Raw genomic sequence first — 16,788 nt, forward strand, 5'->3', positions numbered from 1 at the left:
CTGGGGGCTACACGGGGAAAAACATCTCGGTCAGCCATAGGCCGAAGAAGCCTCGATCTGGGAATGCAGAGAGATGATCTGAACCTTGAGGGGGACAAATGGGTGCAGCGTCGTCAATGATGTAGGCTGGGTGCAAGATGGTTCACTGCTTTGTACGTTAACAATACAGGGGACTCCTCCATTTACGAACATTCTACTTGCGAACTTTCAGAGGTACAAACAAACCTGGTCCGTATGTCCAGTTGCGGCCCGTTCGGACCGAGAGTCGTAATTTAAACCGCCGCGCAATAGACGGCGGTGGTGGCATCTACATCTGCAGAACGTGAAAAACCAGTGGCATCTACATCTGCAGAACGTGAAGAACCAGTGGCATCTACATCTGCAGAACGTGAAGAACCAGTGGCATCTACATCTGCAGAACGTGAAGAACCAGTGGCATCTACAACTGCAGAACGTGAAGAACCAGGGGCATCTAGATCTGCAGAACGTGAAGAACCAGGGGCATCTGCATCTGCAGAACGTGAAGAACCAGTGGCATCTACATCTGCAGAACGTGAAGAACCAGTGGCATCTACATCTGCAGAACGTGAAGAACCAGGGGCATCTGCATCTGCAGAACGTGAAGAACCAGTGGCATCTACATCTGTAGAACGTGAAGAACCAGTGGCATCTACATCTGCAGAACGTGAAGCACCAGTGGCATCTACATCTGCAGAACGTGAAGCACCAGTGACATCTACATCTGCAGAACGTGAAGAACCAGGGGCATCTACATCTGCAGAACGTGAAGAACCAGTGGCATCTACATCTGCAGAACGTGAAGAACCAGTGGCATCTACATCTGCAGAACGTGAAGAACCAGGGGCATCTACATCTGCACAACGTGAAGAACCAGTGGCATCTACATCTGCAGAACGTGAAGAACCAGTGGCATCTACATCTGCAGAACGTGAAGAACCAGTGGCATCTACATCTGCAGAACGTGAAGAACCAGGGGCATCTACATCTGCAGAACGTGAAGAACCAGTGGCATCTACATCTGCAGAACGTGAAGAACCAGGGGCATCTACATCTGCAGAACGTGAAGAACCAGTGGCATCTACATCTGCAGAACGTGAAGAACCAGTGGCGTCTACATCTGCAGAACGTGAAGAACCAGGGGTATCTACATCTGCAGAACGTGAAGAACCAGTGGCATCTACATCTGCAGAACGTGAAGAACCAGTGGCATCTACATCTGCACAACGTGAAGAACCAGGGGCATCTACATCTGCAGAACGTGAAGAACCAGTGGCATCTACATCTGCAGAACGTGAAGAACCAGGGGCATCTACATCTGCAGAACGTGAAGAACCAGTGGCATCTACATCTGCAGAACGTGAAGAACCAGTGGCATCTACATCTGCAGAACGTGAAGAACCAGTGGCATCTACAACTGCAGAACGTGAAGAACCAGGGGTATCTACATCGGCACAACGTGAAGAACCAGTGGCTTCTACATCTGCAGAACGTGAAGAACCAGTGGCATCTACATCTGCAGAACGTGAATAACCAGTGGCATCTACATCTGCAGAATGTGAAGAACCAGTGGCATCTACGTCGACAGGAGATTATACAACTTTCAAAGCCATTCCCCCAGATCTTGAGGGGAGGGCAGCGCAAGTGTTCGACACTTCACGTGGCCTTAACGTGCACATAGCCTGGCACAAGCGCCGTGGTGACGTCACCGCCACTTATTGGCAGTTGTTGTTGTGTGAATGTGTGAGTGCTTACGATCAGCTCCAGTTTGACAGCAGAGGTCTCACTCCGAATCAGTCGGGCGGCACTGTCTTCTCTATCGACTGCGTAAGGCTGCTGTGTGGAAGCTACCTGGTCTGTCGCTCCACACGAAGCTTCGGGTTTTCTCGGCCACTGTCATGCCCTCCCTTCTCTACGCTTGCGAGACGTGGACCCCCTTCTAACGGAACATCTGCGCCGGTTAAAAACACTCAGGCTGGCCCTGCCTACGAGATCCATCCTGGGTTTAACCTGCAGGCTGGATGAAAGTGTGAGGAGCTCACGAATCCTTGAAAGATCTGGAAACAGTTTCCCCCATCATCAGTGAGCTCCTCCGGCAGGGGCAAGGCGGGTGCGTTGGCCGGGTCACGTCGCCCCCGCATGCCCAACCACCACGGCGTGCCCAACCACTACCGCTTGCCCAACCACCACCGCTTGCCCAACCACCACCGCTTGCCCAACCACCACGGCATGCCCAACCACCACATGCGTGCCCAACCACCACCGCTTGCCCAACCACCACCGCTTGCCCAACCACTACCGCTTGCCCAACCACCACCGCTTGCCCAACCACCACCGCTTGCCCAACCACCACCGCTTGCCCAACCACCACCGTGTGCCCAACCACCACCGCTTGCCCAACCACCACCGCTTGCCCAACCACCACCGCTTGCCCAACCACCACATGCGTGCCCAACCACCACCGTGTGCCCAACCACCACCGCTTGCCCAACCACCACCGTGTGCCCAACCACCACCGTGTGCCCAACCACCACCGTGTGCCCAACCACCACGGCTTGCCCAACCACCACCGTGTGCCCAACCACCACCGTGTGCCCAACCACCACCGTGTGCCCAACCACCACGGCTTGCCCAACCACCACCGCTTGCCCAACCACCACATGCGTGCCCAACCACCACCGCTTGCCCAACCACCACGGCTTGCCCAACCACCACATGCGTGCCCAACCACCACCGTGTGCCCAACCACCACATGCGTGCCCAACCACCACCGCTTGCCCAACCACCACATGCGTGCCCAACCACCACCGCGTGCCCAACCACCACCGCTTGCCCAAGCGGCTTCCATTTGGCCGGATAGAGGGGGGCCCTAAACTGGCACGCGCACACACACACACGCACACACGCGCACGCACACACACGCACACACACACACGCACACACACACGCACACACACACACGCACACACACACGCACACACACGCACACACACACACGCACACACACACACGCACACACACGCAGGGTGGAGGCCCCTACCGCCGGGATGCCGCCGCCGCCGCCATCGTCGTCGCCGGGCCGGCACGGTGGGCGAGCGACGAGCAGCGTGACGGGGCCCGCGGCCTGCTGCAGCAGCGACACGGCGCAAGCGTGCGACACGCTCGTGTCCAGCGGCAGCCCGTTGATCGCCAAGATCTGGTCGCCTTCACGCAGCCGCCCGTCCCTGCCGTGCGGGGGGTGGGGGTGAGCCCAGAAAAAAAGACGCAAAGTTACTGCTCCCTTTCATAGGTGCCCGCTACTCGCCACCAGCACTTGCCCCAACAGTCTGTTAAGGCTACACAGGGGATCTTTGTCTTTGCGTGCGTGACTGCGTGTTTCACTGTGGGTGCAGGACAAATCTAAGTTGTTGTTGTTTGCGTGTCTTTGTGCTTGTGTACACACACAAAGGCCAACACGAAGATCCGCCGTGTAGCCCTCACAGGCTGTTGAGGCAAATGCCATGAGCGGACAGCACCGACGAAGGCCGGCACGGTGGCACACGAGGGCCGCCTTTGTCTCCCCCGGTACTGATGTTCACAGCACCTGAGGCAAACAAACCTCATCCCTCTCAATATACACAAGCTAAATGTTCCCCGTGTAGTCTACACAGGCACTGGGGGACAAGTGCTGTTAGCGAGCAACACCTTTCAAGGCCGGGACAGCACACGGGGGGGGGGGGGTGAGTGGACAGTGCCATGCCCGGCCACCTTTGTCTCCCCAAGCGTGACAGGGCAGCAGGTACTCATTTGAAGGTCGAGTCGACCTAGGGGAGGCCCAGGACCGGTTCAGATAATGGTCACCGGTGTTGGTGGCCGTGAACTCGGGTCGACCGGGTTCGTAGCGCAGTGTAGCGGTTAGCGCTCTCCGCACGACGCACGCACTCACAGACAGAGCCATTATTTCACAACGACGGCAATTGCTCCACAGTAACATTGGCGATGTTTTACATTTGGAGTGTTTTTTTTTGGTTTTACTGGCAGAGCGCAAACCAATTACCGACGCTCCAAATGTAATCAGCTAATGAGCGACGACCGGAGTGGTTTCTATAAACGCTTCGCTTATCCCGTACCCCTACTGGATTCCTAGTTACAGTAGAAATGTTCTGCTTCTGAAAAAGAACTACTGTGCAGCGGCTGCGTGGGCCTTACCCTGGTAAAATAATAAAAATAAATTAAAACACATCACATTATTGCACTTTTAGTTTAAGCCGGATCAGGGTGGCCGCATTGGGCCCACTCGCGTCCGACCGCTGCAGGATGCACTTTGGCGGCCTCGAGTGCCACTCAGCGCTGCCACTCGGCACTGCTGGCGTGCGCCATTGCCGCGAAGGGGGGGTGGTGGGGCGCGCGACAAAAAAACTAAACGAGGGCAAAGATCCCCCGGGTAGCCTACTCGGGATATTCGGGTCAAGTGCCGTGAGCCCGAGTCGCCCCTAGGGCAGCGGTGGCCAACCGACGCCCCCCAACCGGCGCCCCCTGACCGGCGCCACCCAACCGGCGCCACCCAACCGGCGCCCCCCAACCGGCGCCCCCCAACTGGCGCCACCCAACCGGCGCCACCCAACCGGCGCCCCCCAACCGGCGCCACCCAACCGGCGCCCCCCAACCGGTGCCACCCAACTGGCGCCACCCAACCGGCGCCACCCAACCGGCGCCCCCCAACCGGCGTTTGGCTCTTTGCACAACTCATGGGGCAACTTCTTGGCTCTCGGTCCATTACAGCTCTGCCCTAGGTGGGTGGTGGGGGGGGGTAACCGATGGTGTGGGGGGGGGGCCACGCCCGAGAGTCGAACTCGTGTCGCCACGGGGATTCCGGCGTTGTTCGTGGCACCCTCCGAGGACGGCCGATGTGGCTCTACCGGTGAGCCGTGCCGCCCAGGGCGATGTCCCGGACGAAGATGCCGAGGTCGCCCCTCTCGTCGCTGCGCAGGCCGGCCACGCGGAAGCCCAGGCCGCCCGGCGTGCCCCCACGCGGCCTCTGCAGCTCCACGCACTCCACCACTCGCCCCTGCGACACAAACATACACTGTTGGGGCAAAAGCAGGGATGGCCAGCACCACGCCCGGCCGCCTTTGTCTCCCCAGTGGCGGTGTTTACTGCACACTGCACCCAGGTACTCATTTCAGGCTGAGTCGTACACAAAGACAAAGATCCCCCATATAGCCTTAACAGCCTGCTGGGGCAAGTGCTGTTAGCGAACAGCACCTATGAAGGCCAGCACAGCGCACACAGAGAGTGGGTGGCCAGCACCACACCCAACCACCTTTGTCTCCCTCGTGTCGATGTTTACCGCACACTGCACTAGGTACTCATTTGAGGCTGAGTCGACCTAGGGGAGGCCCAGGACCGGTTTAGATTATCGCCACTGTCGTTGACCGTGAGCGGGAATCGAACTCGGGTCGCCGAGTTCGTAGCGCAGCTCTTACAACACAGCACTGTGGCTTGAAGACATGAGCCACGATGGACCGTATCGTAAACCCTTCGAGATACAAAGAGACCCAGTGACCCATAGAGATCCAAAGAGACACACAGAGATGCATAGAGTCGCATAGAGATACATGGAAACCTAGAGAGACACATAGAGACCCGTAGAGACTCACAGAGATACAAAGAGACCCATAGAGACTCACAGAGATACAAAGAGACCCAGAGAGACTCACAGAGATACATAGGGCCCCTTAAAGATAGACCCATTGGGACTCACAGAGATACATAGAGACCCAGAGAGACTCACAGAGATACAAAGAGACCCAGAGAGACTCACAGAGATACATAGAGACCCAGAGAGACTCACAGAGATACAAAGAGACCCAGAGAGACTCACAGAGATAAATAGAGACCCTTAGAGATAGAGACCCATAGGGACTCACAGAGATACATAGAGACTCATAGAGACTCAAAGAGATACATAGAGACCCTTAGAGACTCAAAGAGATACATAGAGACCCTTAGAGACAGAGACCCATAGGGACTCACAGAGATACATAGAGACTCACAGAGATACATAGAGACCCACAGAGACCCCTATCTATCTATGAGTCGATAAGCGGACACGGCTCATCACTCGCACGCCCGGACGGACGCCCGCACGGACGCACCGCGACCCTCACCTGCGCCATCTCTTGCACCAGCAGCCCGAAGCCGGACGGCTCGCCGCACACCAGCGCCGAGGTGAGCACCGGCGAGCGGGAGCACGGCACGGCCGTCGCCGACAGCCCCAGCTGCTCCGCCACGCCGAACTCCACCTCGCCGGGCAGCTGTGTCGCCTGCGGCGCCGCGGTGGAGAGATGTTAACCACCTCGCCTGGTGTACAGGAGGTCGTGGGTTCACTCCTGACCCTGACGCCTGCTGCTGTATATTTGGAGTTTGAGTCTCTCTCTCTCCCTGTGGTGAGATGTTAACCACCTCGCCTGGTGTACAGGAGGTCGTGGGTTCAGTCCTGACCCTGACGCCTGTTGCTGTATATGTGGAGTTTGCGTGTCTCTCTCTCTCCCTGTGGAGAGATGTTAACCACCTCGCCTGGTGTACAGGAGGTCGTAGGTTCAGTCCTGACCCTGACGCCTGCTGCTGTATATGTGGAGTCTGCGTGTCTCTCTCTCTCTCTCCCTGTGGTGAGATGTTAACTACCTCGCCTGGTGTACAGGAAGTCGTGGGTTCCGTACTGACCCTGACGCCTGCTGCTGTATATTTGGAGTTTGAGTCTCTCTCTCTCTCCTCGTGGTGAGATGTTAACCACCTCGCCTGGTGTACAGGAGGTCGTGGGTTCAATCCTGAGCCTGACGCCTGCTGCTGTATATCTGGAGTTCGCGTGTCTCTCTCTCGCTCTCCCTGTGGTGAGATGTTTTTATGGATCAGGAGGTCATGGGTTCCATCCCGACCCTGATGATGCCTGCTGTTTTTATGGATCATAGAGGTTTTTGGGTTAGATCACGTAAATATAAATGCGTCATTAAACCCGCCACCACCCGACACAAGCCAATTAGTAAGGTTTGTCGCGTAAACAAAACACATGCCAATGCGTTACTGGTACATCGCACCGGCGTGTTAGAGAGTAAAGCCACAACAAGATGTTGTGGCTTTACTCTCTAACACACCGGTGTTGGAGTCCGGAATCGAACCCAGACCCTTGTCGCTGTGAGGCTGTGTGTGTGCCGAGTGGGGAATTCTGCGCGGGTCTCAACTCTGTAGGATGCAATTAATCTCTCTTATCGCTGCTGCTGCGGCTGCATTCCGAGCGCAAGCCAAACAGAGCAACGGGTAACCTCACGGCTGAGCCCTTTAAACCCCATTACTGCCTTGAAAGGGAAACGGGAGAGTGTGTGGCCGTTACGTGATCCTTGCTGCATTGGCGAGGTGCAGAGACAAAGATGGGCCCCGTGTATCCTGAACGGACTGTCAGGGCAAGTGCTGTTTGCGAGCAGCAGAAGCGGCGGCTATTAAGGCCGGAACGGCACACGAAGGGGTTGGGCAGCAAGCGGCACGCCCGGCCGCCTTTGTCTCCCCGAGTGGCGATGTTTACGACACGCCGCACCAGGTACTCAATTGAGGCTGAGTGGACCTAGGGGAGGAGGCCCAGGATCGGTGCAGATAATCGTCGCTGGCGTTGGTGGTGGTCGTGAGAGGGGAATCGAACCCGGGTCGCCGGGTTTGTAGGGTGCTACCCGTTGCACTACCGCTCCCCACTGCCTACGCACACACCACTACCACTCCACGCCTGTGCCGTGCCAGGCCAGGTGCACTTGAGGCCGCGTGAAGTGTCGAAGGCCCGGCCGACAGGACTGAGATAACTGGCAGATGCACCCAGCTATGCCCTCCCCTCCACTGTGCCACGCGCACACACGTACCCAACACGTACCCAACACGTACCCAACACCTCCCATCTGCTAACCAGCCCTCACCCCGGCGCCTTGTCCGTTTGCGTCTTGTGCATTAAAAACATGAACACGTGTCCGAGGACACGCCCGTGCTATCCGCAGCACTTCTGCCAGCCGGGACCACAGCCCGTCACGACCGCCACGTACACACACACACACACGTGGGCCTCCAGACCACCACGGTCTGGACAGATGAACATTCCTAGAATGCCACGGCAGAAGAGTTGGGGGGAGGTGGGGAGTCTGGGCGGGGCCGGTGGGTGGGTGGGGGTGGCAGAGTCAGCGGCAGCCTGCAAAACGGTGGGAATTAATCTGGCAGGAGGGGAGCGATGATTTGCCGCGGTGCGTCATCCCAAGGGGAATGTGCCCATGACGACGCCAGCCACCCGAATCGTCGTCCCGTGCCCTGCCCTTGCCCTCCGTGCCGAACGGCGGACGCGGCACTCGCACGGTCCACGCACCGCACGGGCATCTGCGAAACAGAGCTTTGTAGCTCCTCGGATTTCTCTACGCTAATCGGAGGTCCGCGCGAAGGACTACAACACTAAACGCAACGAGCAGGCTCGAAAGAAACGAGTTTGTCAATCTATACTCTTTGGTTCTTTAGGTAAAGTCACGTGGGTAGAAAACTAAATAATAGATCACGATGTTTCGATCGTAACAATAAGCAATCGTCTTCAGGTGAGAAACAGAAACAAGCCGCTGTGACAGGGCATTATATTGACCCTCCCCCCCTCGGATCATTATGATGCCCTGTCACAGTGGCTTGTTTCTCTTTCTCACCTGAAGACGATTGCTTGTTGTTGAGATCGAAACGCCGAGATCTATTATTTAGTTTTCTACCCACGTGACTTTACCGAAAGAACCAAAGAGTATGAATTCCTGCAGTCACGAAAGCTTCAAATCAAGTTTGTCAATCTAGACGATGATTTAAAAGTGCATCGTAGTTCCCAGTGGCTTCCTCGGAAGGGAAAGAGCAGTCCAGACGGCCGCAGGAGCAGCAGCATCTCAAAGCGCCGCGCGACGACGACGATGAACGGCGACCACCGTCTTCGTTTCGACGGCTGAGCCGAAAGCCACCGCCGTGGCCGTCGCCGCGAGGATGCACGCGCCGCGATGGATGTCCATTTACGATTCCGACTCACCTTGTCACGCAGGTGCCGGACGGAGCTCTGCAGGCGCAGGATCTGCTGGAAGAGGGGGCTTTCGAGGGTGGCCCGCAGGGCGCCGAGCCGCCGCTCGCACACGTCCATCGCGTCGCCGTCCCCGCCGCCGCCGCCGTCGTCGTCGTCGGCGGCACCGCCGCCGCTGGCGTCGCCGTCGCCGGCGCTCAGCTCGCGCAGCCGCGCCTGCAGCCGCTCCACGGCAGCCACGGCGCCCTGCAGGTCCGCTGGGTGCCACCAACCGAGAGACCATCGGCGAGGGTTCAAGTACCCAGAGAGGTGACTGGCGAGGGTTCAAGTACCCAGAGAGATCACTGGCGAGAGTTCAAGTACCCAGAGAGATCGCTGGCGAGAGTTCAAGTACCCAGAGAGATCACTGGCAAGGGTTCAAGTACCCAGAGAGATCACCGGCGAGGGTTCAAGTACCCAGAGAGATCACTGGCGAGAGTTCAAGTACCCAGAGAGATCACAGGCGAGGGTTCAAGTACCCAGAGAGATCACTGGCGAGAGTTCAAGTACCCAGAGAGATCACTGGCGAGGGTTCAAGTACCCAGAGAGATCACTGGCGAGAGTTCAAGTACCCAGAGAGATCACTGGCGAGAGTTCAAGTACCCAGAGAGATCACTGGCGAGGGTTCAAGTAGCCAGAGAGATCACAGGCGAGGGTTCAAGTACCCAGAGAGATCACAGGCGAGGGTTCAAGTACCCATAGAGATCACAGGCGAGGGTTCAAGTACCCAGAGAGATCACTGGCGAGGGTTCAAGTACCCAGAGAGATCACTGGCGAGGGTTCAAGTACCCAGAGAGATCACCGGCGAGGGTTCAAGTACCCAGAGAGATCACTGGCGAGGGTTCAAGTACCCAGAGAGATCACTGGCGAGGGTTCAAGTACCCAGAGAGATCACCGGCGAGGGTTCAAGTACCCAGAGAGATCACCGGCGAGGGTTCAAGTACCCAGAGAGATCACCGGCGAGGGTTCAAGTACCCAGAGAGATCACCGGCGAGGGTTCAAGTACCCAGAGAGACTGCCGGTGAAGGTTCAAGTACCCAGATAGATCACTGGCGAGGGTTCAAGTACCCAGAGAGATCACAGGCGAGGGTTCAGGTACCCAGAGAGACTGCCGGTGAAGGTTCAAGTACCCAGATAGATCACCGGCGAGGGTTCAAGTACCCAGAGAGATCACCAGCGAGGGTTCAAGTACCCAGAGAGATCAGCAGACCACCACCCCACCACCACCTCACCACCACCTCACCACCACCTCACCACCACCAGACAACAACGATCGGAAAAGCGACGCTCGTCAACATTTTATGCACCTGGATTTTCCGGCATTCCTCCGGCGGTGCGTTTGATGCGCGGTTGCGATCTGGTGAAGCAAAGAAGAGACAGAGAGGGGGGGGAGAGGTCAAACCTGCGACTACCTCGTGACGTTGTCTATCAAGGTATCTACTTGCTTTTAAAATATCTTAACGCCACCTGTGTAAAAAAAAACAAAAAAACACATTCTTATTTTTTCATCAATATTGAGTCGTGTTTTTTTTTCTCAGAATTCGAATAACAAAAAACGGCTCTTCCTTGTTATTTGAGGTTGCCCCTGGTTACGGAGGTTGCTTGACCATTCTTCACCGCGGCTGGTCAGTGTGGGTTTAGTGAGTGAAGGTGGAGGGGGGAGAGAGGGGGGCCTGGAGTCCCGGAGTCGGTTCAGATACCACTCGCCGCTGACGTGAGCCGTGGTTGGGAATGGAACCACGACCGCCGGTTCCGTGGCCAAGAGCTATGCACTGGAGCTCTTTTTCAGAAGCGACCTGGCCAGGAATGACAGCCCAACGAAGTGGCTTATCATCGCGTGGAAATGTATAGCAGTAAAATAATGGAAATGATCTCAATGCGTCGATTCACGTAGAGAGCCATAGGCTTGCAGAGAGACCCATAGACTCACGGAGAAACCCATAGACTCACGGAGAGACCCATAGACTCCCACAGAAACACATAGACTCACACAGAGACACAGAGAATTACACAGAGACCCGTAGATTAGTGTAGATTCACAGACAGATCCAGACTTACACAGAGACCCATAGACTCACGGAGAGACACGAAAACTCACGGAGACCCACAGACGTACACAGAGACCCGTAGACTAGTGTAGATTCACAGACAGATCCAGACTCACACAGAGACCCATAAAATCACACAGAGACCCGTAGACTCACACAGAGACCCGTAGACTCACACAGAGACCCATAGACTCACACAGAGACCCACAGACTCACACAGACACCCATAGACTCGCACAGAGCACCCATAGATTCAAACAGAGCGCCATAGACTCGCACAGAGCACCCATAGACTCGTGTAGATTGACAGAAAGACCCAAAGACTCACCAAGGAAAGGAACGTGCGGAGGAGAGTGGGGGAGGTCTCCGCCCAGGAGCGGGAATTCACAGGGGTGGCGACAGCAGCACGAGCAATGAGAGGTTTCGCTTCGGATGGGGGTGGGGCGCGGGGGGGAGGAAACCGGAGGAAATGCGCAACAGCCGCTCACAGATGGATTCAAGAATCCAGCGTGGCACGAGGCCCGCGCCAGCCGCTCGTGACTGCGGCCAAGGATGGCATTGGGGGGGGGGGGGGGAGCAGCGGTGAGACTCCACGTGGCTCATTATTTATTTAAATGACCCCTGTAACTCAATCGGTTGTCACAACGAGTGTTGCGCCGCACCGCACTATGCTCCCGCGTTCGTCAACCCGGTGCCCAGCGTGGGGAAGTATGGTCAGATAATTCCTGTGAACCGCCTGGTGTGTAAGGAGGAGGTGGGGGCTGGGGGTGGGGCCTTCATCCAGCAGTGGATTGAGCGGGAATCAAACTCGGGTCGCCGGGTTCGAAGTGCAGTGCGCTAACCACTGCACCACCGCTCTCCCCAAAGATCCCCCGTATAGCCTCAACAGACTGTAGGGGCAAGTGTTGTTAGCGAGCACCTATGAAGGCCGGCACGGCACCCGAGGGGGTGGGTGGCCAGCACTACGCCCGGCCGCCTTTGTGTCCCCGGTGGCGATGTTTACTACACACCGCACCGAGTACTTATTTGAGGCTGAGTCGACCTAGGGCAGGAGGCCCAGGACCGGTTCAGATAATCGTCACTTCGTGTTAGCCGCGAGCGGGAATCGAACTCGGTTCGCCGGGTTCGTAGTGCAGTGCGCTAAGCGAAGCACCACCGCTCTCCCGACAACCACAATCATCATTATGATCACCACCACTACCGTCATCATCACCACCATCATCATCTTAACCACAACAGCAGCCAGCAAATAAGCAACCACTTGTGGATTAATCAATGCATGGCGACGCCTATGACAACAAGTCCATTAACAACAAACAACGACATCACCACAACCACCATCACCACCATCAACCCCAACATCAGCAGCACCATCAAAGACAAAGATGCCCCGTATAGCCTCAACAGACTCCTGGGGCAAGTGGTGTTAGCGAGCAGCACCTACGGGTAGCCAGAACCACGCCCGGCCGCCTTTGTCTCCCTGGTGGCGATGTTTACACACACCGCACCAGGTACTCATTTGAGGCTGAGTCGACCTAGGGGAGGCCCAGGACCTGTTCAGATAATCGTCACTGGGTGTTGGTGGCCGTGAGCGGGAATTGAACTCGGGGCGACAGGTTTGTAGCGCAGCGTAGCGCTAACCGCTACACCACCGCTCCCCAGCACCACCGCCACAACCACCACCACCAGCGTCATCAGCAGCAACATAATCACCATCACCCCCACAATAATCACCATCGTCATCATCAATCACCACGACTACCATCACTACCACCACCATCACCACCTATCATAATCACAACAACCGCCACTACCACCACCTATCATCACTACCATCATCACCACCCATCATCACAATCACTACTACCACCATCACCAACCCACCATCAATACGATCGCTACCACAATCACTATCCCATCATTACCATCACCCCCAACATTACTATCCCATCATCACCATCACTACCACAATCACTAACCCATCATCACCACCCACCATCACCACCACAATCACTACCACCACCATCACCAACCCATCATCACCACCCATCATCATCATCACAACCACAATCACTACTACCACCATCACCAACCCATCATCACCACCCATCACCACCCATCACCACCACCATCACCCCCCATCACCACCACCATCACCCCCATCATCATCGCCATCACTGCCACAATCACTAATACCAACACCACCACCATCACCCCCCACCATCACCACCATCACCCCCCATCACCACCATCACCCCCCACCATCACCACCACCCATCACCCCCCATCACCACCACCCATCAACATCATCACCACCACAACCAACACCATCACCCCCCACCATCACCACCACCCATCACCCCCCATCACCACCACCCATCAACATCATCACCACCACAACCAACACCATCACTCCCCACCATCACCGCCACCACCATCGCCGCCACCACCATCGCCACCACCACCATCACCACCACAATCACTACTACCAACACCACCACCATCACCACCATCATCACCATCACTACCACCAACACCACCACCATCGCCACCACCACTACCACAATCACTACTACCACCATCACCACCACCACCACCGGCTGTCGTAGCCGCAGCCGCAGTGAGTCGCGTCACTCGCGCCCCGCCGAGGCCTGCCCGGCCTGCCTCAGCCGGCCGCCGCTGCTAACAACGCAGGCCCCGCCATACCTCCCCCCTGCCCTGCCCGCTGCTGCTGCTGCTCGATGTTGTTGTCGTCGTTGTTGTCGTCGTCGTTGTTGTTGTTTGTGGATGGTGGTGGGTCAGCGATGGCGGTCGTCGTCGTCATGACGACGACTCGGCCGCGAAGTTTATTTTTTAACTTCTTCGCGTTTCGCCGATGGAGCCTCGCGCTCCGCGATGACCGCTTAAGGTTCCGCCGCCGCCCGCCGCTGTTTGTTAGTTTGTTGTTGTCGTTGTTTGTTTTCTTAAAGAGCGAGGTACAAACCTGACCGACGATGACTGATCCGCGGGCTGCCACTGCTCCGATCGGTCCCGTTAGAGTGGTGGGGGGGGTGGGGGCAGCCCACACCACGTGACCCAGCCGGGTCAACCGAGGGGCGGGGCCACCCGGGGGAAGCGGGGGAGGGGGGAGGTTGGGGGTGGGGGCAGCCCACACCACGTGACCCAGCCGGGTCAACCGAGGGGCGGGGCCACCCGGGGGAAGCGGGGGAGGGGGGAGGTTGGGGGTGGGGGCAGCCCACACCACGTGACCCAGCCGGGTCAACCGAGGGGCGGGGCCACCCGGGGGAAGCGGGGGAGGGGGGAGGTTGGGGGTGGGGGCAGCCCACACCACGTGACCCAGCCGGGTCAACCGAGGGGCGGGGCCACCCGGGGGAAGCGGGGGAGGGGGGAGGTTGGGGGTGGGGGCAGCCCACACCACGTGACCCAGCCGGGTCAACCGAGGGGCGGGGCCACCCGGGGGAAGCGGGGGAGGGGGGAGGTTGGGGGTGGGGGCAGCCCACACCACGTGACCCAGCCGGGTCAACCGAGGGGCGGGGCCACCCGGGGGAAGCGGGGGAGGGGGGAGGTTGGGGGTGGGGGCAGCCCACACCACGTGACCCAGCCGGGTCAACCGAGGGGCGGGGGCCCACGGGGGAAGCGGGGGGGGGAGGAGGCTGGGGGGGCAGCCCACACCACGTGACCCAGCCGGGTCAACCGAGGGGCGGGGCTACCCGGGGGAAGCGGGGAGGGGGTCGGGGGAGGAGGCTGGAGGAGCGGTGGCGCAGTGATTAGCGCCGCCGAACAGAAAGTAAAAACCCAGGTACGTGCGGTCAGGGGAGGCAGGGGAGGCAGTGATGGGTGGTGATGATACTCCAATAAAAATAGCTGTTACGAAAAAAAGAAATAACCAAATAAAATAAATATTACAAATGTCCCACTGATCTGTGTTATAAATGTCATTTTTGTACGATTCCAATCATTTTTTTCGTCAAAATCACCAAATTTGCGGAGCTGCTTTGCAAATACAGGGAGAGACGAGAGGTGAGGCAGCGACGAGCTCTGCCTCCCCTCTGATTGCGCAACCCCTCAGTACCTGGATGGAGCACGGGCAATAAGCGCGTGCCTGTTACTATTGTAGTGACATAAGAAGGGAGGGGCTGCTGTAGGCTCTGGGTTCCCAGGTGGGTCCAGACGCGTAAGCCTCTGGGCGCCAGGCACTGGGTTCCCAGGGGGTCCAGACGCTTTTAAGCCTTTGGGCGCCAGACGTTGGGTTCCCAGGTGCTTAAGCCTTTTTGGCGCCGCCAACGGGGGGGGGGGGGCTGTGTGTGCTCTGTGGGATGTCTGGTGGCGCACACGGCCCCACCCCTCGTCGGACCAGGCATAAAAGGAGAGCTCCCTGGACGATCGGGGCCCAGTTGTAACTCAAGACCCAAGACCCACGACCAGCCATCTGAAGACCCTGGGATGCTGTGAGAGCCAGCGCTGGGACTCTGGAACTCCCGACTCTACGACCTTGTGAGGGCGAGCGTAGCCAGAGTAGAGTATCTAGAGTATCTAGGCTGTGTAGCTAGGCTGTGTACCTAGGCTGTAACAGAGTATCAGGACTGTTGGAGTGTTGTATTGTAATAAAGAAGTTACATCTACAAGTGTCTCCGGAACCCGTTACACTATCTCAGTGTGTCACCAATGTGATGTTTGTAGACCCCTTCATTTCATGTCCTCGCCTTCCATACTCCAGGTAACTTATTTCACGTATGTGTATGTCAAGGCCGTAGACATGGAGTCAACATTGGGGGGACCAAATCCCCCCCCCCCCCCCCAGAAAAAGAAAATCTAAATTTGAAAAATAATTTCCTGCCTAAAATATTAAAAAATTAACTAACACAGAGGATGGACTTGTTTTTTTATTTTTACGATAACGCCTAATAGTGTATTATATTACATTGCTCTGCTTTTTATATTTTCTTGTTTCATTGTATGTAATGGCAGAGATTACAACCATAACCACAATCATCTTCTTGGTTCTTTCGGTAAAGTCACGTAGAATGGAAATAATAAAATAAAACATAATAAGGTAATTCTCACGACGTTTCGGCCACAACGCAAGCAGTCGTCCTCAGGTGAAGACCAGGTCTGTCGGGGAGACAGCGTCTGAATGAAACAGCACCATGGCTTGGAGCGTCTATTTAAGCTGGGTTGGAAGGGGGGGGAAGGGCGCCTTGACAAAAGAATTTGCATATCAAGAGGAATTTAGAATATTTATGTGTGTCCCCCAATATATATTATAATTACGGCCTAGGTGTATGTAGTGGGTCAATAACCAGAGGGGAGAACTTCTGTGAGGCAACACGATATTTATTGAACTGCTCTGAACACAGGGGGTCCTGAACACAAAGGGATAACGGCCCCTTTCACCCGATACCTGCCGGGGTATGGCTGCAGGGTTTTGGTAGTACATGTTGTTTATGTCGTTATTGTGAAAATTCCGTCACAGTTCCTATGATCACTGTTACATTGCTTTCATGGCTTTATTTTGGTGATTTCGAAACGTTTTTTGGTTTGGCCATGTTTGTTTGTTGTAGTACGGAGTAAGACTGATGGCCTTAATCTAAGTTCTCTTGTGGTTGTTGTTGTTTGACTTGCATCCCACTGGGATTT

General features: G+C 56.5%; 1 protein-coding gene across 1 annotated transcript in view; it reads right to left on the reverse strand.

Annotated features, from left to right (window-relative positions):
• LOC133346321 (multiple PDZ domain protein-like) overlaps positions 1-14,206 on the reverse strand; it is a 54,817-nt gene extending 40,611 nt beyond the window's left edge. The window contains 6 exon segments of the mRNA XM_061557817.1: positions 3,059-3,242; positions 4,917-5,065; positions 6,168-6,323; positions 9,077-9,321; positions 10,411-10,460; positions 14,135-14,206. Of these exon segments, the coding sequence (XP_061413801.1) occupies positions 3,059-3,242; positions 4,917-5,065; positions 6,168-6,323; positions 9,077-9,321; positions 10,411-10,426 (750 nt within the window). The 5' untranslated portion in view covers positions 10,427-10,460; positions 14,135-14,206.
• Positions 14,207-16,788: the final 2,582 nt, after the last annotated feature.

The sequence above is a fragment of the Lethenteron reissneri genome, chromosome 24 (assembly GCF_015708825.2).
Source record: "Lethenteron reissneri isolate LAM-NWPU_2019-01 chromosome 24, ASM1570882v1, whole genome shotgun sequence".
Classification (NCBI taxonomy): Eukaryota; Metazoa; Chordata; class Hyperoartia; order Petromyzontiformes; family Petromyzontidae; genus Lethenteron; species Lethenteron reissneri.